Here is a 23209-nt window from a genome sequence, read left to right on the forward strand (position 1 = left end):
ATCCCTGCTAATTTTGTATGTTTGCTCACTGACAAAGAAATGATAATATTTTAATGGTAGATTTATTTGAACAGTGAGAGACAGAATAACAAAAAAATCTGATAACCGCTTGTCAAATGTTAAAAAAAATTGATTTGCTCTTTAATAAGTGAAATAAGTATTTGACCCCTCTGCTAAACATGATTTAGTACTTGGTGGCAAAACCATTAATGGTAATCACAGGTCAGATGTTTTGTAGTTGCCACCAGGTTTGCAAACATCTCAGGAGGGATGTTGTCCCACTCCTCTCTCATTAAGGCTGATGTATGGCAACTCGAACCTTCAGCTCCCTCCACAGATTTTCTGTGGGATTAAGGTCTGGAGACTGGCTAGGCCACTCCAGGGACCTTAATGTGCTTCTTCTTGAGCCACTCCTTTGTTGCAGTGGCCGTGTGTTTTGGGTCATTGTCATGCTGGAATACCCATCTTCTATGCCCTGGCTGAGAGAAGGAGGATCTCACCCAAGATTTGACAGTACCTGGCCCCGTCCACCGTCCCTTTGATTAATCCACCTCCATGTTTGACAGTGGGGATGATGTTTTGGGGGGTCATTCCTCCTCCTCCAAACACGGTGAGTTGAGTTGATGCCAAAGAGCTCGATTTGGTCTCTTCTGACCCCAACACTTTCACCCAGTTCTCATTCAGATGTTCAAACTTCAGACGGGCCTGTACGTGTGCTCTCTTGAGCAGGGGGACCTGGCGGGCGCTGCAGGATGTCAGTCCTTCACGGTGTAGTGTGTTACCGGTTGTTTTCTTGGTGCCTATGTTCCCAGTTGCCTTGAGATCATTGACAAGATCCTCCCGTGTAGTTCTGGGCTGATTCCCTACCGATCTCATGATCATTGCGACTCCGCGAGGTGAGATCTTGCATGGAGCCCCAGACTGAGGGAGACTGACAGTTCTTTTGTGTTTCTTCTGTTGTCACCTTCTCACCAAGCTGCTTGGCGATGGTCTTGTAGCCCATTCCAGCCTTGTGTAGGTCTACAATCTTGTCCCTGACCTCCTTGGACAGCTCTTTGGTCTTGGCCATGGTGGAGAGTTTGGAATCTGATTGCTTGCTTCTGTAGACAGGTGTCTTTTATAGAGGTAACAAACGTGATTAGGGGCTTTAGCATCTCAGCTTGTTGCCTGTTTAAAAGATACCTGGGGGCAGAGATCTTTCTGAATGAGAGGGGGTCAAATACTTATTTCACTTATTAAAATGCAAATCAATTTATAACATTTTTTCACGTTTTTTCAGATTGTTTTGTTATTCTGTCTCTCACTGTTCAAATAAACCTACCACTAAAATTATAGACTGATCATTTCGTTGTCAGTGGCCAAACATACAAAATCAGCAGGGGATCAAATAGTTTTTCCCTCACTGTACATAATTTTACTTACTTAAGGTTTTGAATGCAGGACTTTTACTTGAAGTGGAGTATTTTCACAGTGTAGTGTTAGTACTTTTCTACCGCTGATGAGCTTCTGGTAAAAACTCTTTCTGTAGTCGAGCTTGTGTTGATAAAGCATGGTATTGTGTGTAAACCCTCTCTCCCTCATTTACCAGCACACTCCGATTCAATTAATCAAGTTTTGGTTAGACAGAGATAAAAGAAACAGGGAGTAAGGCCGGCCTCCCTGCCCCCCCTCCTCTGAGGCTGAACCCCCAATTTGCTTTCAGCTGCAAAACAAAACACACAGCGAGCGAGCCTCCAGCCGACAGAGAGATGTTTTGGTGCCTCTGAAGGAATGAGAGGTTGTGAAATGGGGGGAGGAGGATAGTGGTGGTGGTGATTCTTAGTAGCTGGGTCTGTTTGCTGGCTGCTTGTAGCCGGTTACTGGGCAATTGGGGGAGGGGGACAGCTGACAGCTGCAGAGGCCGAAGCCTTTCACCCCACTGCTGCTGCTGCTGCAGGAGGAGGACATTATTATGAGTGCATGTGTGGAGTTAAGTCTCACAGTCGGTCTGCTGCTCAGCAGCTGATGTGTCTGAAGAAACAGACCTGCAGTGTCACAGCTGTCGGACACATACACACTGTAGGCCTTATTAAAACCAGCAGCACACTCCAAACTCAGACTGCTGTTTAAAACCACCTTCAAATGAATGATACGTTCTTGTGCAGTGCAAGCTATGGCAACATGTGGACAGCTTTGGATTTATCAACAATAAATTAATTAAAGTTTAATCTTATAATCCAGAGTAGTAAATTCAAATAATGACCAAACAAAATAATCAAAGTAAATCAACCCTAGACACTTCGTGAGCATGTTAAAGCATGATTGTGAGCATGTTAGCACGCTGCTGTTAGCATTTAGTTCAAAGCACGTCTGTGCCTAAATACAGGCTCACATAGCTGCTAACGTGACTCTTAATCTATGCAGATGACACAGCTTTGGTGGGGTTTTTTAAAATCTGATGAGTGTGTGGTTTGAGAAAGCGATCAATGATTAGATCTTAAAATTTCTTCACATCAGTGTTTTTCAAAAAGTCCTTGAACACTCAAAGGTTAAAACAAACTATGTTTTCAGAGGTGGTATTATGCTTTTTGGCTTTTCCCCTCTCCTTTTTTGAGTTATATATATATATATTCAAAATAGCCAACTGGATATAAAGCAGTTAAAACTGCTGAAAAGGTTCTAACATTGAAGCATATCTAATGTCAGATAGCTTATAATATGTATGTACTTTTACTACTGATTAAAGGATATGAAGCTGATAATAGTTGTGTACTTTCACTGTTGATAGTAAGTACATTTTACAGCAAATACTTAATACTTTTACCTAAGGATTTGAAAAACCTGATTTTCACTTGTAACAGAGTATTTACACATTGTTGTACTGGTGCTTATACTTAAGTAAAGAATCTGAATACTTCTTCCACCACTGTCTGTCAAACAGTGCTCTTATAGAAATGTTCCATTAATAATCTTGTTTACATGCTACAGAGAAGGAGCCTGCTACTGCTACAGTTGTTTACCTTATTGAGACAATTTAGATGTTTGGTGACCAAATTCTCACAATTTGACTGCTGCTACAACACCGCATGTAATGTGACAGCCAAGTTTCTTTTTCCTTTCTCTATATTTTAAAAACACAAGATCAGCACATGACACAAATATTGATGATCTCTACTTGCATTTTATTTTTCACTTTACATTATAGCGCAACAGGCATTCATCACACAATGTGGCACTCCTCAAAACCAATATTGTCTCACAGATTGCAACCAAGACTTTTGTTAGACCGATCTTGCACACACTGTTGGGGAGTAACTAGTTACATGTAATTTAGTTAGGTAATTTAATTACAAAATAAATGTAACTGTAATATTTTACAGTTACTGGGAAAAACTTTGTAATTAAATTACAGTTACTTGAAAGTGTTCGTGGTTACATTGGAGGGTTACATCTGAATATTTTCTTTAAAAAGCGATATGTTGAATAATATAATTTTTTGGTGCTTTGCATGTTTTTCATGTGCACAATGTCTTCCTTTGCCGTATCCAGCTACAGACGTTTAGTAAAGTGTGATGCTGGTCTGAGGCTTCTGATTGGTTCTCCTGTTTGAATTTGCAGCGCCACCTGTCTGCCAGTTAAACTTCCTCTCAAGCTGTCTTTTGAAAATGGTGAAAAAGTTGAAAACAGTCATTAGAAATTTAAAAGTAATCAAAAAGCTATTAAATATAATAAGTTACATTACTTTGTAATTGAAATAGTTACACTACTGTTGTGAAGGTGGAATTATTGTATTTTGTTTGGTATTTACACCTTTGAATGTACTCTGTATATTGGAAACCACATGAATTTAAAATAAATCCGGACTGGCAACATTGGGCATTGGATCACATGCATGCGTCTTAAATAAGCCAATCATCCAGTCAGCAACTGTAGTGGCCTTTTCTTGGCAGGCAAAGGGTCCCTACAGGGTCTGTAGTCTGGGATTAGCCGTAATCCTAGTCTTGGAAAACCAAATGTAGGTGTTGAGAGCAGCAAAAGGAAAAGGAAGCAACAAAATAAACATTTAGTCAGCATTGAAATGTGAATTGTCGTTTTAATATCTGGTTTCCGTCTTAGAGGCAGAACTTTGCATTTTCACAATGACTAAACAATATAGCAGCTCCAAGGGCGTGCCTGGCGAGCAAGAGGGGAAAATACGCTGATGGATGGACGCCCACTCTCTAAAACCACAAGACTGTTACTTCCTGGTGTAGCTTCTCCAGAGAAGAGACTGCTGTTTGGGAACTGAGGGGGTTATCCACGCATTAATTACCTTTTTCTTGGCGGTTTAGTTCCTGGAGAGATGAGGTTTTGATTTACATGACTGCAGAGTAAACATTAAGCCGCGTGATGCCTGATGTGCTATTTGTTGTGGTGAAGAAGCCGCCAGTTCGTCATGTGGAGACTGTTTTAATTGAGGCGGAAAGGAACAAGCCTTAATGACATATTTTACAGATGGGAATGCTTTACATCCATCCATTGTTTTGGTTCACATCAAGATACACTTTATGGCCAAAAGTATGTAAACACACACAAGGAACTTTTGTCACCCTAACAACATTCTGGCTTCTTTTTAAATATTGATTGGTTTGTATAACATTTACACAGTCCAAACTATTGATGGAAAAGGAATAGTTAAGAATAGGTAATAACATAAATACTGGATCATAAAACACAACCAGGACACTGATAATACCTGAACTATTGGTATGAAACCCCTGCATCCCCCTAACCCCTTCCTTAACCCTGGATAACAAGAGTTCTTATGTTCAACATCACACTAATATGTTATAACCAGGATAAACTTGTAACAGGGACAGTAGTTGTCATGTAAACATACTTAATGACAGACTGACCTACGCTGCGGGAACCTCCGGGTCTGAAAAGTGAAGCCAATGCTGAAGAGCCTTAAACCTGCATTCTCTCTAGCAGCCAGCAGGGGGCGGCTCCACTGGCTGCAGAAAGAAGTGTGTCACTGAGAAAATGTTTCTACTTCTCAGCTGATTTATTCCCTCAATAAACACTTTCCAGATGAGTTTGTGGTCTCAGTCGCTAGTTTCAAGTCTTCTTCAACACAGCATGATGTTCATTTAGTAAATTATGGTCCCATTTAGAGGAACAGAGACCAGAAAGCAGGGGAGGCTTTAGGACGGGGCGACCTAGTGACAAGTCGCTACGATGGCGACCTGTCAATCAGGATAGAGGCGACTTGTATCCGCTGCTCTGTGTACATTTAACCAGCCGTGAACTTGTTTTTGGGCGCTGTTGGTGTTTTCGTGTCAGAGCTTTCACCCTCTCACAGTGTGTTTTCACTTAATGAAAGTGCTTTTCAACATTTTGGTCTACGAGATAGTTACACGGTTAAATTAATTGTTTCCAAAGCTACAATGCAGTACCATCAAATCTCCATTCTCCTTTCTTTTCTTTTCTTTCTTTCTGTTGCTGTGTCTTGTAATCTTCCAAGCTAACACTCCGAAGCCAAAGAAACTTAAATGATGACAACCGTCTTGGCAGGACTGACATGCAAGTTGCCTCTTATCTGTCCATCTGTCTTTGTTACCCAGATAGATCCCTGTCGTCCAGATGGTAAGCGGTGCAGATTTTTGCAGTTCACCCTAAAAACACCAGACCACTGAGTCACATCTGATTGGAAGAAATCTGCATGAACCCTTCAGGTGCAGTGTGAATAAATCTTTACCTGCTCAATGTGAGCATGGAAAGAACTAAAAAATCTAAATCTAACCAAACGCCCATGAGGCTGCCGTCAGTGGAGCCGAGCGGTTACAGATGGGATTTCCATATCTTTACTCACATGTTCATTTAAAGGGGATCAGCTGCTGGTGCGGTTTTTCATTCCGGCCATCTGGCTGCGATTATGTTCCGCACTGTTGAACTCAGGCCTCACCGGCACATCACTGAACAGCTGCCTGACAGCGCAGCGCCGGGTCGCATCACTCTTTCCAACAGATGTGCATCCACTGCAGACTTTTGGACTTTGAGTGAAGCTTTGCTGGAAGATGAAGGTGAAGAGAAGAAACAGCTCCCTGTTTGGTTAAACTCGTCTGACCAGTTTAACTTTACACAGAGTCACTGAGTCAGCTGTGACGTCGGGAGGATATATCCACACAACTGAAGTTAGACGTCAGACGAAAAGTCAACACACTGTACAGATAGATCACAATGAAAAACAATTTAATAGAGAATTCTAAAGTGTCATACCTTTGGAGTTTCTTTTGCTACCAAGCTAACTAGCAGAACTAGAAAACTATAGCCAAACCAGACTTATAGAGATGCAAGAGACAGATTAAACTAAACACAAAAAAATACTTAGTTACTTTAATCTTGTGTTCCTTTAATTATATCTGCACATTGGTCTGCAGGGATAGAGCATGCTAATACATTAGCTAGACTATAACCTAGAAAACAAACAAATAATATCTCATCTAGAAGAATTTGAACAGAAGCCACTATCAGAGGCAGTGACATAAAGTTTATTTTAGGGCAACAGCCAAATAAAAGCTTGTCAGTATGTTTGGACTTGGAGGGTTGTGATCAAACCCGTATATTTCGAGAGATTTCAGTGGGTTTGTAGTATGCGGCGTTTAATGTGCACAGCTGTATACAGTACAACACTAAAGGACTTGCTCTCTGCTTGGATATTACCGAGATGTCCAATGCTGAATAACTCAAATGCTTCACATAGTTGTGGTTGTTCGCTCGGCAGGAGAGGCAAGAAAACAGTCGGACAGATAAACAGGCTGACGATCAGGCAGAAAACTCTGCAGCAGCTCTCCATTACTGAACTGAACTAAGAGCTCCTTTTAAAACCTCTGTGTTAGATCTGCAGTGAGCGGCAGACTGACATCGATGGTACATTTGATCCTGCCTGAGGTTGAGGGATATGTACTGTGAGAGAGGCAGCAGCCAACACTGTTAGAAACACAGATGCAAGGGTGACCTTTTCAAGAAAACAAACATTTCTTTCCTGTCTTATAAACTTAAAGTCACTTTATTGCTGCACAAAGGGTGCGAATTACACAGTGACAACCAGGGGGGTCAACTTTTTTTCCAGATCCAAAAGAAAACCCAGTACAATCTTATAATGCTTACAATATCCTTGCTTATTTAACTAATGTCATCATTCTGTAGATGATGATAAATCAAATTCATTACACCAGTTCATGGGTGACCCATACCACAAGACAACTTTGTAGTCAGAGGTCACCAAGTATTCTAGAGCGAAACTTCCTCTTGCTCATGTTGACAGTGAATGATGTAATCTGCATCCAGTAAAGCTGTAGTCAGACACCGTTGTTGGGGAATTGGGAATTCCAGAGTTAAAACAAACGCCATGTTTATTTTGAAAGGACTCACAAAAGACTTCAAATTAATAATAAACTCTATATTAATGTAAAAATGTATCTCTGCAATAACTAATCCCATATTTCACTGTTTATGCCTGAGCACCAGTGTTAGCTGACAATTACATAAAATATGAAATTACATAGTTATAATGAAATGATAGGGCGGGCTCTCAGCTAGCTATCATCAGATAGCTCATTTTAAGTAAAAGAAATGCTAATTACGAATCTCTGAAGGTAGGAAAGTTAAGTGTATTAAAGCAGCTAGATAGAACTACTGAAATTAACCTGCTTCGTCTGCATTAGCGTGTGACGCACCGGACCGGAGTGATGCAGACAGACAAGATGTTCAACTAAAGTCGATGTTAGGAAATGGTACGGTGCATTTTGGGGGTGTCTTGAATATAAGGCATGAGTACGGGAAATATATTGTAATATTTACAAATATTACGGTGGGGGTCAGACCCCCCCAATCCCCCCGTAATTCCAACCATGGCTTCACAGTCATTTCAAGGTGTTTATTTTATGCTTTCATTACAGAGTTAACATTAGAGAGATTACAGGAGGGGAGAAGTATTCAGATCCTTTACTCAAGTAAAAGTGGTAATACCACACTAAAAAAAATACTTCATTACAAGTAAAAGTCCTGCTTCAAAATCCCAGTATTATCAGCTAAATGTACTTAAGAATTATAAAAAAAAAAAAAAAAATAAATATAGGTTGTAATAAGCTGCTGCATAATTGAGAGTTAGATCAAACTGGTGTCTGCCAAGCAGCATGACCAGCATCTCAGTGTTATCTTAAAATGTTAAATGAAATTACATGACATTCTGATTTCACAGCAGATAAACAGGCCTCTAGATCATCACTAATGTATATTGTTCCATCAAGAGCCTCCAGGACAGCTTCAATACTCAAGGAACTCTACTTGAGGGATAACCACCTCTCTTCCTAAAGATATTGATGGTGATGTTGGAAGTCTACTTTCGGTGTTCAGCTGGATTCAGGTAAGGCCACATCATTTTCCATCCTCATTAAAAGCACTCCATGTCACCTGATCCCCGGTGTGGAAGTGAGATGTTTCTCCATGAAGGTCCCACAGTGAACCATTATTCTGTCAGTGTGCAGTGAAGGCCACAGCAGGAGCAGCATCAAGCTCACCACAGTGGTATATTACACATTACCAGTTGGGCTTCAAACTAAAAGCTTCAGATTTCTCATGTTTTTTATTTGCCTCTCCCGGCAGCTATGGTATCAATTAGATTATTAGATAGGCTAGTAATACAGTATATTTTAAAAATCCCACAGCTCTTTAAAATCCAGTGAAACAAGACAATATTGCATCAATATTGTAAAAAAAGGGTTAGATGTCGAAAGAACAATTGCAAAAACATACCTTATTTGCTTTTTTAAATTTATACGAAAAAGATTTTTAAAGCTGCACTCATTCTTTGTTTATTTTTAATATACCTCAAATGACAAATAACATCCACTGAGCACAGAGAGAACATTGTTTAATGTGTTATACATTTTTGATATTATTGTTTTATTATCTATGCAAATTTTGCATGGGAGCCCTGCACGCAGTATTTTAATGATTGATTTATTTGATCAAGTATATTTTATTTATGTTATTTTATTCTATTTTATTTATTCATTTTTAACTTGCTTTATTGCTACTGCATACCTTTAGTATAATGGTATAAATATATTTTATTAATTATTAAATTGATCGTATACTATGTTTAACAATCCATTAAAATGTAATTACTGTATCTGATATTTGAATAAGAATTAAAATAGTTATTTATTAATTTATATTTTACTTGCTTACTTGCTACTGGAGTATCCTACCCTTGGTGTAATAATAAATATATTATTTTATTAATTATTATATTATAAAGCTCTGGAAATAAATTAGTGAGTATAATATATAGCTTTTATTTTGAAGTGTTTGACCGGAAGTGGTGTTTACGGCAGTGTGTGTGCGCGCGCGCGTGTGTGCATAGCTCGGTGAGAGTCGAGGTCGAGGCGGCCGCGGGGACGATGGCGGCCGCAGAGTAGAACCAAACAAACGGACAAATGGCGCGTCTCTCCTCCTCCATGTTCTTCTCCTCCTTCTTCCTTCCCTCCCGCTGACCGTCCGCAGCTCCGCTCCTCCCGGTCTCACCGTCGACACCTATGCCGCAGAGGAGACCCCGGACGGGACTAGCTACATGTGGTGAGTGACAGACGAGCACCGACAGAAACTTGTCTCCGTGTTGCCCCACCGGGGGAGCCGTTTGTCCGTTAACGAGCCCCCGGACAGCGTGGGCTGTTTGTAGTGTCACTTATTTAAACGGTTCATGATTACAAAGAGTCCGGTTTTCATGTCAAAATGTAACCAGGAAAACCGCTTTTTCTCCCGGTCATGTGTGGAGGCTGTGGCCGGGGGGCGGGTGCCTGGTGCCCGGGGCAGGTGACGGGGAGCAGCCGGTGGCCCAGAGGTCCCGGGGGGTCTGGAAACCAGCTGCTGCGTTTACAGCAGAATTACACACACTAGAGTGAACTGATCATCAGTAAAACATAGCTTTTAAATGACACTAATGCTGTCTTCATTTAAAGTGAGTTTTTCATACTTTATTTTCTTGTGTAAATTATCCTTAATGTTCCCTTTTGGTATTCAACATTTAGTCATCTTAATGATAATCATATTTTTATTATTTATAGAATAAAGTAGGGCTGCAAAACACTGACTTTCCCCTTTGTGGGATTAATGAAGTGTTAGCCTTCTTAATATTTTAAGTATTGATTGGAACAGACTGATACCTGAATGTTGAGGCAGATTCAGACTTGAGCTGGTATCAAATAACAGAAAAGTGGTGGACAGTAACTAAGTACATTTACTCAAGTACAAATGAAAGGTATTTGTACTTTAGTATTTTCTTTTTATGCCACTTTCTACTTCTACTCCACCACATCTCAGAGGGAGATATTGTACTTTTACTTAACTACATTACTACAAAGTAACTGACAGCTTCAGTTACTTTGCAAAGTCAGATTTTTTACGCACAAAACATATGAACAGTTTAAATACATACATACTTACATACTTTTACTATGGTAACCTTTTCAATGCAGAACTTTTACTTGTAACAGAGTATTTTTACAGTGAGGTATTAGTACTTTTACAGAAGTAAATGATCTGAATACTTCGTCCACTTCTGATAACAACTATAAACAGCCTTTAAACCATCCTAAGTATAATAATCTGTATTAAACTATAATCATCATTAAATTAAGTAATGTGTGGTGTGACCAAGCCTGTATTATTTATCAATGGATCAATCAGTTGTCGGTGACATTTGTCAGTCCTGTACTGCACCGTGTTGTTAATATACAGCTAAAATCAGCCAATAATATCAAATGACCATATTAATATATATTATTACATATTAATCTATTGTTGACCTTTTTAAATGAATTAGCAATCTGTTTATTCTATAAGTGGCCAAAATAAATGATAAGTGCAAGAAGAGGAGAAGTAAAACAGATGTGCAGTAGTGACACGACGACGGCGTGTAAAAGAGTTGTGTTTACACTGGTTGGTGGTGACATATCAGCAGCGTGGAGGGTCAAAGGTCAGCACACTGTATGTTTCCTGGTGTGGAGTCAAGGTTTAAAGGGAAGAATGTGGTCGAGCAGCAGTTTAAAAAGAGCAGCAGGCGGAGTTGCCGAGCGTTACAGCCGACTGACAGGCGTTCACCCGCCCTCAGTACAATCAGCACTTTGTGTGTGTGTGTTACATAAGGCTTCGACATTGGACTCACACACCCTGCATGAAGCCGGTCACACTCTTAATACAAGAGCTGACTGACTGAGGGGTCAAGAACATTAAAAAAATAAAAGCCAACACCTGATGTAAACATCATCATGCGATTAATTGTGATAAAAAATTGTAATCGTTGCCCGGCACTAATTATTACATTATTATGAAAGTAAATGCAATGACTCCATGCACAATGACATGAAAAAAATTAGTCTTAAGTAGAGCTGCAACGATTAGACAAAATGATTAGATTGATGACTATTTTGATATCGATTAATTGTTTCAGTTATTTGTTTTAACTTATGACTTTGTGACTCTGTGATGAGCATTTTGCACAATTTCTTGACTTTTTATAAACTAAAGGCAGATTATTTGATAATGAAAATAATCGTTAGTTGCAGCCCTAGCCTTAAGAAGACTAAGTAACTTTACAACTAATTTGCTGACTGCCGGATTTTAAATCAACATGATATGTTGCTCTCCGTTGAGACCCACAACTTTCTGTAGGCCTCGAACACAAACACAAAACTTCCCTTAAGTTCAGGTCCACGATATGTTCTGTAACATCAGACTGAAAAGTTTAGGGACAAAAATGACAGCTGACTCAGAGAGATAACCTGATCACAGGTCCAGTTTGAAATGGAAGCAAAAACATGCAAATTTTTTGTTTGCGCTTCACCTTTAAGATAAAGTGACTGCTGACGGACGAATTGTACACGATGGGGCAGAATCCTGCAGCGTGCAGAGGAGGCGGCGGCAGCTGCTGCTGCAAACACACAGGATTTATTTTCTGTGAGAAAAGTCCACCTTCACTTCCTGGAGTCTTTCCCCTTAAACACAGAGATCAGTCGCCAGCAGCAGCAGTGATAAGAAAACAGCCATCGAGTCTTTATTTTATAGATTTATAAGTAATAACACTCACAAACAAAACCTTCACAATGCAAAGACAGGAGAGCGCGCAGACGCTGATTAGTTTGTTTTAATATTTAGCTGACATGCAATGAATCAGAAAAGAGTTGCGTGCTAAAGCCAGACCTATAAATTATAGATTAATCTTAAAACAAAGAAAAGACCTCTTTTTCACTCTGAGTGCTGCAAATAAAAGCTTCACCTGAAACAGGTCAGTCGACTCAGCAGAAACATGTTCCTGCATGTCAGGCTGAGCGGCGGCTGTTAGTCAGGTCGACAAATAGACAGTTTAATAGATACCTGAGTTACTGCACCGATACCAAAGCAACACTTTACATTGAGGAATATAAACTTTTTAAATCATTTAGCAAAAGGAAACACAATACTCAAATGTCAATGTTACATTTGAACCTCAGCCAGCTGATCCAGAGTCAGCCTTTGCTGCGAGACTCAGTTTTGGTTTATGGATTCAGGAGTTTTGGTCAGAGGTAAATAGAAACACAGACACGGAGAGCATCCTCCCCCCACGTCTCTCTCTCTGTCTCTCTCTCTCCCTCTGTCTGTTCCTGTGTCTCTCACCCCGTAACCTCTTCACCTCGTCCTCTCTGGGTGTCTCAGCAGATGGGGCCTCCAAAGGGGCCCCTCATGAGTTCAGAGTAGCTGATGAATAATCATATACGGAGTGTGTGTGTGTGTATGTGTGTGTGTGTGCGCTGCTTAATTCAGTCTCTGTCAGCACTTTCAGATGCCTGTTGGCTGAGTAATCGAGAGGTCACAGGATCAAGTCCCCGCCACCACAAACGTCCACCCCGACATCTGCTTCAATCAGCACTCCATCACACATGCACCATCACAAATACACGCCTAAACCAGAGGTGGAAAGCAACTAAGTATGTTTACCTAAGTACTGCACTTCAAGTACACAGTTCATGCTGCTTTACTTCCAATACATCTCAGAGAGAAATATTTTACTTTTTACCGCACTACATTGATCCCACAGCTTGAGCTTTGTTGCAGATTTAAGATTAAACTATCCAACAGTGTATAAAGTATTTAAAATGTGCACCACCTCCACCAGCTGTAACGTTAAAATGCTGCTTATGCACAATAAAATAACTCCTAGTTTTACTTTAAGTACATTTTGCTATTAATGCTTTTGTACTTTTACTTGAGTGAAATCCTGAATGAGTATTTCTACAGAGCGGTATTGCTACCCGACCCTTTAGCTCTCCATATGCTTCAAAATGAGTATCTTAAAGTTTTGGCTGTGGTGAAAGAAGTAGTATTCGGATCATTTACAGAAGTAAAAGAAAAAACACTATTAAACACTCCACAAGTCAAAGAGGTTTACTTAAGTAAAAGTACACAAGAATTGGAATCAAAGTGTAAAAGTATCAAAAGCAGGACTTTAGTGTTGTAATACATTATATTTTATAAACTGACCGTGTATTTTGCTTCAAGTAAATACTGGATCTTCTACGTAACGAGTAACTAAAGCTGTCAGACAAACTTAGTGCAATAGAAGTGTAAAGCTGCATGACATTAAACTACTCAAGTATAAAGTACAAGTACAAGACAGTCCTTGAATAAATGTACTTAGTAGGGCTGAATGATTTTGGAAAATAATCTGATTGCGTTTTATTTTTTTTTAACCAAATGCAATTTAATATGCGATTAATTTTTAAGCTCTTTACCTTCTATATTATTGAAAACGGACAAGCAGTAAATCTAGTAAATATATAAATATAGTACGACCACATAGTATTAGATAAATATACACTGTTTCTTGTGGGTCAGGCCTGTGTTATGATGAAATCAGGTGATGAGCAATGGTGGAGAAGAAATATCAAATTCTAATAATATGAGATAATTTGAGAGTCAAGTCAGGGCATTAAATAATATGATATAATCTCATCAGGTCGGCCTACAGACCACAAGAAAAACTAAGCAAGTGACGCCTCTCATGTTTCATAGACAAGCTCAGTAACTGTCCAACAACTCTGGCCTGCACTTTATTGACATGTTGTTAATATGTAAGTTTGTGTGTTTCAACTACAGATAACTGTTTCTCAATCTGCGTTCTTGTGTGTACTTGTGTTCTTGTGAAACGTCATCAGTCGCAGCCAAAGTACTGTTCCAATTCAAAAATCCGCATCTAGCCAAGTACAATCAAATACCTGGATGTGTTCTCGCTTCGCCCGTTTTACCGAGCCTGCATCAGTGGTGACTTGTGTGGACTTCGGATGGCCAGATATCCCAGGATGCATTTTGCCGCCAAAATATGTCTGAGGAGGAAACTCTCAATTGTTACTTATAAATACTGCTGTTCTTGTGTCACATAGTTTTTTAAACTCCAAATATGTGGTGGATTTCTCAAGACGGAGCTGATTTAAAAAATTGCTATGACATTTTCGGAGATGTGAGGTCCCGCCTGCTAACGGGTCCGGCCGTCATCAAGTCCGCTGCTGTTCCAGTTGCTGAATGATGGACTGCGTGCTCCCGTTCCTGGGAGTTTGTACTCCCGAGCCGAACTTGCCAAGTCCAAGCTTTAAAGCACAGAAGTCCGAACTTGGCGAACTCAGTTTTAAGAAACAGTTGTCAGTGAGCCCGTCCCGTTCTGCTCTGTGCAGGCTGCACAGCCGACCTGAAGCATGTCACAATAAGAGCGTTTTGTGTGTTTTATGGGAGCATGCACAGGGTGTTTCATTTTGAAATTCAACATCGTGACGTCACCCGTTGGTTTGTGGACTGCCGTTTTGAAGCCTCGAGTTTGGCCGATAGGACGCCACCATATCAAGATTTTGCAACCAGGAAATGCCCGGAAGTGACGATACGGCGGAGCTAGCTAGCTTGCTTAGCTAGGTGCAACTGTAACTGTCATTTTAACAGGGCTGATATCTTCAACAGTCTTAAAACTAAATGTACTCACCAGAGAAAGTGAACAGCCGACTCCTAATAAGCTTTTTCAACGGTGCTGGTGATAAATTTACACAGTGCTGTGGATACGAGTCACTCTAGCCTGATGACAGGTCGCCATGGTATCAATCATAGATAATCCCGCCCTGAAACATACTCTGCTTTGTGGTCTATTTTAAAATAAATGGGACCATAATTTACTAAATGAACATCATTTTGTTTTGAAGAAGACATGAAACTAGCGACTGAGACCATAAACTCATCAGGTTAGTGTTTACTGGGGTAATTATTCAGCTGAGAAATAGGGTCATTTTCCCTTTATTTCTAACGGAGCCGGACTAAGAGTCGCCCTGCTGGATTTTCAATAGAATGCAGGTTTCAGGGACTTCCGCATCGGCTTCATATTGTAGACTGGATGCTACCTGCTTGCAAACAACACTTCCTGCCTGGTTCATCTGCTCTGTGCTGCTTGATGCTGCTTCCGTCAAAAATAGACTGGCAGTGAATCTCAATCGCAATATCTGGCAGAAAAACCACAATTAGATTTTTTCCCAAAATCATTTAGCCCTATACTCTACTATACGTTACTCTACTACTTTAACAACATTTCAGTCTTCAGACCATTAGATGAAGTTGTTGTACCTGATGCAGGACTGAGACTTTGTAGATGACGCTCAGTGTGCAGTAGTGTTGTAGTCAAGGCCACCCAGACCAAGACCAGAGTTTGTCGAGACCAAGACTTTTAGGGGCTGAGATCTAGACCGAGGGAGTACAAGACCGAGTCATAACCAAGACCAGAGTTTATCGAGACCGAGACGAGACCAAGACCATCAAAAAGTGGTCTTAAGACCGGTATTGAGTACTTTTCGAGTTCTGAATCTTTAAGACTTTGTAGTTCTGAGTCCACGTGATGTTTATTCCCCGACCCACCTGTGAAGCACTGAAGTGAACTTCTTTATTATAAGATAGAAAACAAACATCTTGTGGGACTCTGCAGAGCCACAAATCAAAGGGGGATTTTAGGAGCACCGGCTGGTCACCGGGCTGGTGAAGGTGTGTGGTCGTCGGGACAGAAGACGCCTATTTCCTGTGTTTTGTTGTTCAGTGAGTCAGAAGGTGTTGGGACTCCCACCCAATCAGCTGACTGCGGCTCACACGGGGAGAAGGTCAGCTGACTGATAAAACCCACGCACACACACATTTATTCATCAGTTTGTGAGGAAGTTGTTCAGCTTCCAGAAAACCTATGACTAGACCATCAACGTTACGAGTCACCGTTGTGTAACTCGCTGCTCGTTTACTTTCCGTCTGTTTTCAGCTTCATGTTTCCTTCACGCACCGACAGCTGCTCAGGCTGCTGGTTTGAGGCTGTTTGCTCAAAGGCACGTCTGCAGCAGCAGTTTCCCCATCACATTTCCCCTGTAAATTTGGGGGTTTCAAACCAGTGACTCTCTTGTCACGTGATCTTTAGGCAACATCTTTCATTTTCAGTTTTTATTCAGAGGTTTGCTCTGGTTGAAACTTCAGATCTTCCCTCGGTTCCTCGGATCTTTGTTGCTCTGGACAACATTTTAGCTATTGTACATTTTGTTTCTGAAAGCGGGGGGGCACCTGTTGGTACCATCTGTAAGTAAGGCTCGATGTTTTTATATTTTTCCTGCTGCAAAGTTCACAGTAAACACAGCCCTCTGGATGTTACTTTATTTTATCTATTTTCATCCAGACTTTTGATGGATTTGTATTGTTTTGAACTTTCCTCAGTTTCTAGAAAGTTGTTTTTTTTGCTTCTATTTTGTTGTATTTTTTTCATCAATTTTGTGTTTTATGCTGTAATCCCGGTTTACTCCAGCGTAGTTTGCTGTGATTTAACTGCTGTGAAAGGATGTGAAATAACTACAACGTGATACCGATTTGTTAAACAGATGATTTCATGCTTTGTCAGGTCTGTCAGCAAGACAGCAGGACAACAACTTTTAAAATACTTGTTTTCTGAATGGAGTTTGGATCAATCAGACCTACGCTATGCTAACGTGTTCCCAGTAAAGTACAACGACAGCTGGAATCAAGTAACAGCTAAACAGGCTTTCACTCTTCTGAGCACAATGACCATAAAGATCTAATCTGAGGTAAAATAATCATAGCTCAAGATCACTTGCCAGTTTTCTCCAGAGCCTGGGTCTGAAATTGAGTTTTTTACTCACCTGTTTACTGAAAAAGTGTAGACACGAGCCAGTGGTATCTGACAGTAGAAATATGTATCATTCTTAATTTATAATAATGTTTATTAATATAAGAAAAATCTATGTGCCATGGTGGCGGGTGAGCTGAAATGTTTGCCTGCTGCAGTATTAACCCTTTTTCCCCCACATTGCATCCACACGTTTAAGTTTTTAAAACGCAGCTACGTTTACACCTGCCGTCCACACTAAAACGGAGAAGTTTAAAAAAAACGCTGTGGGCTAGCATGTTAGTGTAGACAGGCGAAAAAGGACAAGTTTAAAAACAATGATGGGCTCCTATCACATGACCCTCTCTGGATTAAAACATCAGCCTGGACTACCAGCAGCGAATGCAACATGGATAACGAATTATAAGCGTTACTTACCTTGATGTGTTTGTCAGCAGCTCTTCATTCGCCGCATCTTCTGCAACTGCGGAGTAGACAATCTGCCTCCCGTTTACACCAGCATGCGCATGCCCAGCGTACGTGAATGGTCACGTGATGTGTGTCGTCTAAGTACAGAGATCAAGTCTGATAGGCAGCTAAAATGCTGCTGTGGACAGTGATCATTTTCAAACAGTCTCCATTCACACTACTCCTTCTGATCTCTCTGCAGAACATTTAGCTAAAGAAGGAAGAACTACTATAAATGAACGAGAAATAGCGAGGGTGAGGAACCACGACAGAGATTTTTTTGCATGGACCAACTGTGGCTGTGGAAAACGGACTGGGAGCCGCTGCAAAGCAAATACGGCGACATGCACAGTACAAGTATATAAGGGTTACTTGCACAGTACAAAATAATTTAATAAAAACACCAAAACTAAAACTGTCAGCAGCATCGTGCTTCTGCTTTGCATGACTGATAAGAGCCAATCAGGAAGCCAAACGTCTGCGTCATCGTTTTTAAAGTCCTCTGTTTTCACCTGTCCGCACTAACACGCTACGCCGGAGTTTAAGACACAAAAGCTTCTCAGTTTTAGGTCTTCGGATTCGTCCGGAAGGCAGCCATAATGTAGTAAAAGCTCTGCGTTTTAAAGCGATAGTGTAGGGGTGGAGCCTATTGTTGTGATCCTCCAGTTTTCTTGCGTGGGATCAACAAAGTTCATCTTCACTCTTGAACAATCAATTCTTGTCTGAGAGGTTGTTGCTGTCCAGGTTTCTCTGAGCTCTTTCTGTCTCTGCTCCACAGATTTATGTTGGGTAACGGGGTGAAGCGGAAACTGGATGACGATGAGGACGGTTTGGAGGAAGGGCGGCGTCCTCTGGCAGTCGACGGCATGTCTCAGGCGTCCTACACCCTGCAGCGTCAGACGGTCCTCAACATGTCCTTCATGAAGCTGTACAGTCCGCGCGTGGGCGCCGACCTCGGCCTTCAGCGCCGAGTCCTCATCAACAATGTCATCCGCCACATCCATGACGACCTCAGGCAGGAAGGCGGCGCCGGCGCTCTCTTCTTCTCTGCTTCACTGCCTGTCACTGCCGCCGCCCGTAAGGATGAAAGCTACGGTCAGTCGCCGCCTCCACCCTCCTCCTTCAGCATCCTCTCCTCATCACAGCCGGGACTGACGGCGCTGGACTCCTGCCTGACCCCTGCCTCACTGCTGGAGGAGGACCTGCCCATGTTCTTCACCCTGCCGCCCTCCTCCTCCACGCAACACCACTCCCTGAGGCCGGCGCCCAAAGACAGCTTCTCCTCAGCCCTGGAGGAGATCGAGGAGCTCTGTCCTTCCTCTTCGTCTTCCTCCTCCAGCCCACCTTCGCAGCCTCCTGCTCGGGTTCTGTTTGATGTTGTCATGAAGGAGGAGCGGCGAGGCTTTCAGGAGGTGGAGAGCCGGTTGGAGAAAGCCCCTCCCTCGCCGTCCTGCCCGGGCTCCTTCCTGACTGACTTCACGCTGGACGATGTCCTCTTCACAGACATTGACACTTCCATGTACGACCTCGGGCCCTGCCTGCCCCCTTTAGGAGCGCCGCCATCCAAGATAGCTGACGACCTTGTCCGGTCGATGTCAGGGGCCGGAGCTCAGAACCAGCCTTTTAATAAACTGGACCTGGCCGAGCTGGACCACATCATGGAGGTGCTGGTGGGCAGCTGAGAGGAGAGTTTTTATAACTTTTTGTTAATTTTGTACAGTTTTAAAGTTACGTCGTCACGCCGGCCTTATTCTGGAGGAGTCAAGCTGCTGTGTGTGAGGTTTTTACATCAATGAATTCTGAGACATTAATTTCCTTTCAAAAGCTTTTATTTTATGCTTTGGATGGAGATCCAAACAGGCCCTCTGTAGAGAGTTTCAGAGATGGCAGGTGGTTCTGGTAATGAAATGAAATGAGGAGAGGCAGGAAACACTGTGTAAAGGCCTGGTCACGCCACCACAAGTGGCCCAGAGAAAGTCAACTCTGGCCATCATGGTAGCACGAGTCAGTTACAGAAGCTTTAGAACAAACACAGCATCTGAGTTTAAAGTATTGGAAGCATGATGAAGATCCACCAGCAGTCTGTCTTCCAGCAAACTCCGGGATTAAATAACGCCAGCGTGAAGCACCGTCCGGTTTTTTATCGCTGCCCGATAATTGTAAGAAACAAAATATCTCCAGAGACGTTTTATTTTTACTGTCTGTGCATGAGTATTCATGAAAAAGTAAAACAATCCAGTGCCTTAATCTGTCACGAACGCTGAAGGACGTTTTATTCCAAAATGCAGTTAAATTACTTTAAATTCATCATGTAATGTCTTTTAAAAGTGGAATTTATTTTGTCAGCAAAGAATGTGGAAATCTTTTAAAAAAGTTACACAACGTGTAAATGTCGAGCTGTTGGCCCGTGGGCGTCAGTTCGTAGTGCACTGGGGGAAGCCCCGTAGTGTCACTTTTAAACGGTAAATGTAGGTGTAGGATATTTAACTGAAAAGTCAGAGTAAGGACGTGGATGGGGATGACGGGGGCCACAAACCGGACTTTGAACCAGGAGACCGGTGTTAGTTTCCCGTGTGAAAGAAAAAGTCAACATTAAATGGTTTTATTTATGTTACATAAGTTAACTGATGTACTTAACATAGTTATTTTAACCTAAACCCTGATTCTGATCCTTTCCTAAACCAAGCCAAATTGTGATGTTTCACAACGTTAACAAGTACTTTTATTTTGAAAGTCTAACTGGATGTTGCATATTTATTGTTGCCAACTTGATCGTGGAGCCCTAAACATGGAATGACTTTAAAGCAGTGGCTGGCAGTAGAGTTAAGATGGGGAACAGGTTGATTTTGCTGTAAAGTAAAATATGAGTCTGCTGTGAAGATTTTCACAGATCTCCTGAAAAGACCAAAGACAACAACGTGTTGGCCTGCCAGGATTCACAGGAAGGATCAAATCATTTGTTTGTTTTAGGGTTTTTTTGTTGGGTTTGATAAAAAGAAAAAGAAATAATATCACCAGACTTTGTTTCAAACTAAATTTGGCAGTTTTCTCTGTTGAGAAATCACAGCAAACGTCTCTAGCGTGTTACAGTATCCTCAGCAATTGACACTTTGTCGTCGTCGGTACAGTTTGTCCCGGTTGTCGGGTGAAAACCAATTTATAAATCAGTAATAAAGCTTCCATCTAAAACAACACGTTACTGGCTGAGAGAACATGGATGTACAGGTGCATCTCGTGGAAAAGTTCATTTTCTTCGGTGTGTTTAGTTTAAAAAAAAGATTCATTACACATAAAGTGAAATATTTTAAGCAATTTTTTTGTTTTAATCTAGATGATTACGGCTTACAGCTCATGGAAATCAAAGCTCCAGTATTTTAAAATGTACGACAGTGTTAGAATAAAGATTTTATAATAAAGAAATGTCAACCTGAGAGGAGCTCTAATCAGCTGATTAACACCTGCAAAGGTTTCCTGAGTCTTTCATCTCTCTGTCTGGTTCTGGTGCTCACAATTAACTTTTCCATGATATTCAAATTCTTTGGGATGCACCTGTAGTGTATTTTACTCTCTAAATATCCGATTTGGTCAACAGTCGTCCGCTAACGAACACAGTGTGGACCTCCTTTAGCTTCGGTCTAATTTTAACTTTGCAGAACTCACTTTAAACTCTGTTTTAACTTGACCAATCAAATCTCACCAAAATAAAAGAGCGGTAAGTAACTGCAACCGGGCGTAGGCTACAAACCTCACATCTGGTAAAAAGGAATCATTTAACTACGTGTTTAAAGGAGGTACCGTGTTTTTATTTTTTTACACCAACAGCGGCATTAATACGAACTTTGAAATGCAGTCGTCGTCTTTTATTAGCCGGCCCAGAACACACGACTGTGAATTATTTATTATCTCTCAGCTCCAGTGTATATTTATTGTTAAAACTAATGTTTGTACGTAACATAACATGTATTCTGTTTAGAATCCACCAAAACTGACGTCTGACGAAATCTGACAGAAGGTCAACTCTGGGGGTTTGGGTGAAATGTCTTCTATGGAATTTACCGTCATTTAATGAATGAATTTTCCACACTATGTAATGTATATATTTTAGGATTTCATCAATGCAAACCGCCTGAGTTCAACCACAGCTCTTGTGTGTGTTTGAGATGAGTGGGTAAACACTGGGACAGTTTTACTTAAAATTTTAATCTAAAACACTATTTTTGTTTTTAAACGTTTGAACTTGTTTCTGATTTATATGTTTGTTTCCACCTGGTATTAACTTGCAGTCTGTATATCTTGGTGTGTGATCCGGATTTAAAAAAAACTCCTGTTAAAGGTGTAAAAGCACCTAGAACACATTTAGAGTTACTTAAAATGGTGTTTATGGATCAGATTGATCAGATGGGATCGATCCTGATACGTCTCCACCTGCTGGACTGATGATGTAGCAGCAGGTTGTTACACCAGTAAGAAGAACTGGGTCCCAGTAATTGTATACAGTATGTACTCTGTCTTTATATATTATATATTTTTTATAAATCTTCATATGTGTGTCTTTATAATAAACTGGTGTTACAGTTGGTACAAGTCTTCATGCTTTACTGGTTACAGAAAATCTTCCAATATGCAGTCAAGACGTCAAACAAACTGACAGAAACAATTTAACCTGAACAGAAAATATTTTGTTTTAGGATTTAATACTTTTGTTTTCTAAGATCTGAGACACTTGGATTCAGAAAGTTGAATTAATATCACTTTTCGAGTGTGAGCGCTCTGTAGACTGGTATGTAGTACAGAACTGGAACACGGTGACGTCTTCATTTAGTTTATTTATTCATAAAACAAACGGTACATATTCTTTTATGTATAATAAAATATTTGATATCTACATTTAAAACAGTGATTTTAAATTTACTGTAAACTCAACAAAAGGTAACTGTATCCATGCATCCATCCATCTTAATCTTAATGCTTATCTGGGGTCGGATCGTGGGGGCAGCATCTCCAGCAGGGGACCCCAAACTTCTCTTTCCCGAGTCACCAGCTCTGACTGGGAGGCGTTCCCAGGCCAGTGTGGAGATATAATCTCTCCACCTAGTCCTGGGTCTTCCCCGTGGCTGCCTCCGAGCTGGACGTGCCTGAAGACAGCCCCTCCACACCCAAAGCTTTTAGCATCACTGGGTGGATCTCATCAACCCCTGGGGCTTTGCCACTGTGGAGTAGTTTGACTACCTCAGTGACTTCCACCAGGGAAATTGATGAGAAACCCCCATCAGCCTCCAGCTCTGCCTCTACTAGAGAGAGCGTCAGTCGGATTTAGCAGATCCTCAAAATGTTCCTTCCACCGCCCAATTACCTCCTCAGTTGATGTCAACAGAGTCCCATCCTTACTGTACACAGCTTGGATGGTTCCCTGCTTCCCCCTCCGGAGGTGGCGGACAGTTCTCCAGAAGCACTTTGGTGCCGACCCAAAGTTCTTCTCCGAACTTCTGCCACACCCGCCGCTTTGCATCTGCCACAGCAGAGGCTGCAGTTGAGTATGCTGTTTATCACAGTAAAACAAAG

At 41.2% G+C, this 23209-nt stretch overlaps 1 protein-coding gene across 1 annotated transcript; it reads left to right on the forward strand.

Annotated features, from left to right (window-relative positions):
• The first annotated feature begins 9374 nt into the window (after positions 1-9374).
• On the forward strand, positions 9375-22226 carry LOC119915223 (SERTA domain-containing protein 2-like). The gene is made up of 2 exons (XM_038734767.1): positions 9375-9600; positions 18426-22226. The coding sequence occupies exon 2, from the start codon at positions 18430-18432 to the stop codon at positions 19327-19329; it is 900 nt and encodes a 299-aa protein (XP_038590695.1). The 5' UTR covers positions 9375-9600; positions 18426-18429; the 3' UTR covers positions 19330-22226.
• The last annotated feature ends 983 nt before the right edge of the window (positions 22227-23209 follow it).

Source organism: Micropterus salmoides, unplaced genomic scaffold (assembly GCF_014851395.1).
Source record: "Micropterus salmoides isolate LMB-PRFRI ecotype aquatic unplaced genomic scaffold, ASM1485139v1 Ms_hic_scaffold_1, whole genome shotgun sequence".
Taxonomy (NCBI): Eukaryota; Metazoa; Chordata; class Actinopteri; order Centrarchiformes; family Centrarchidae; genus Micropterus; species Micropterus salmoides.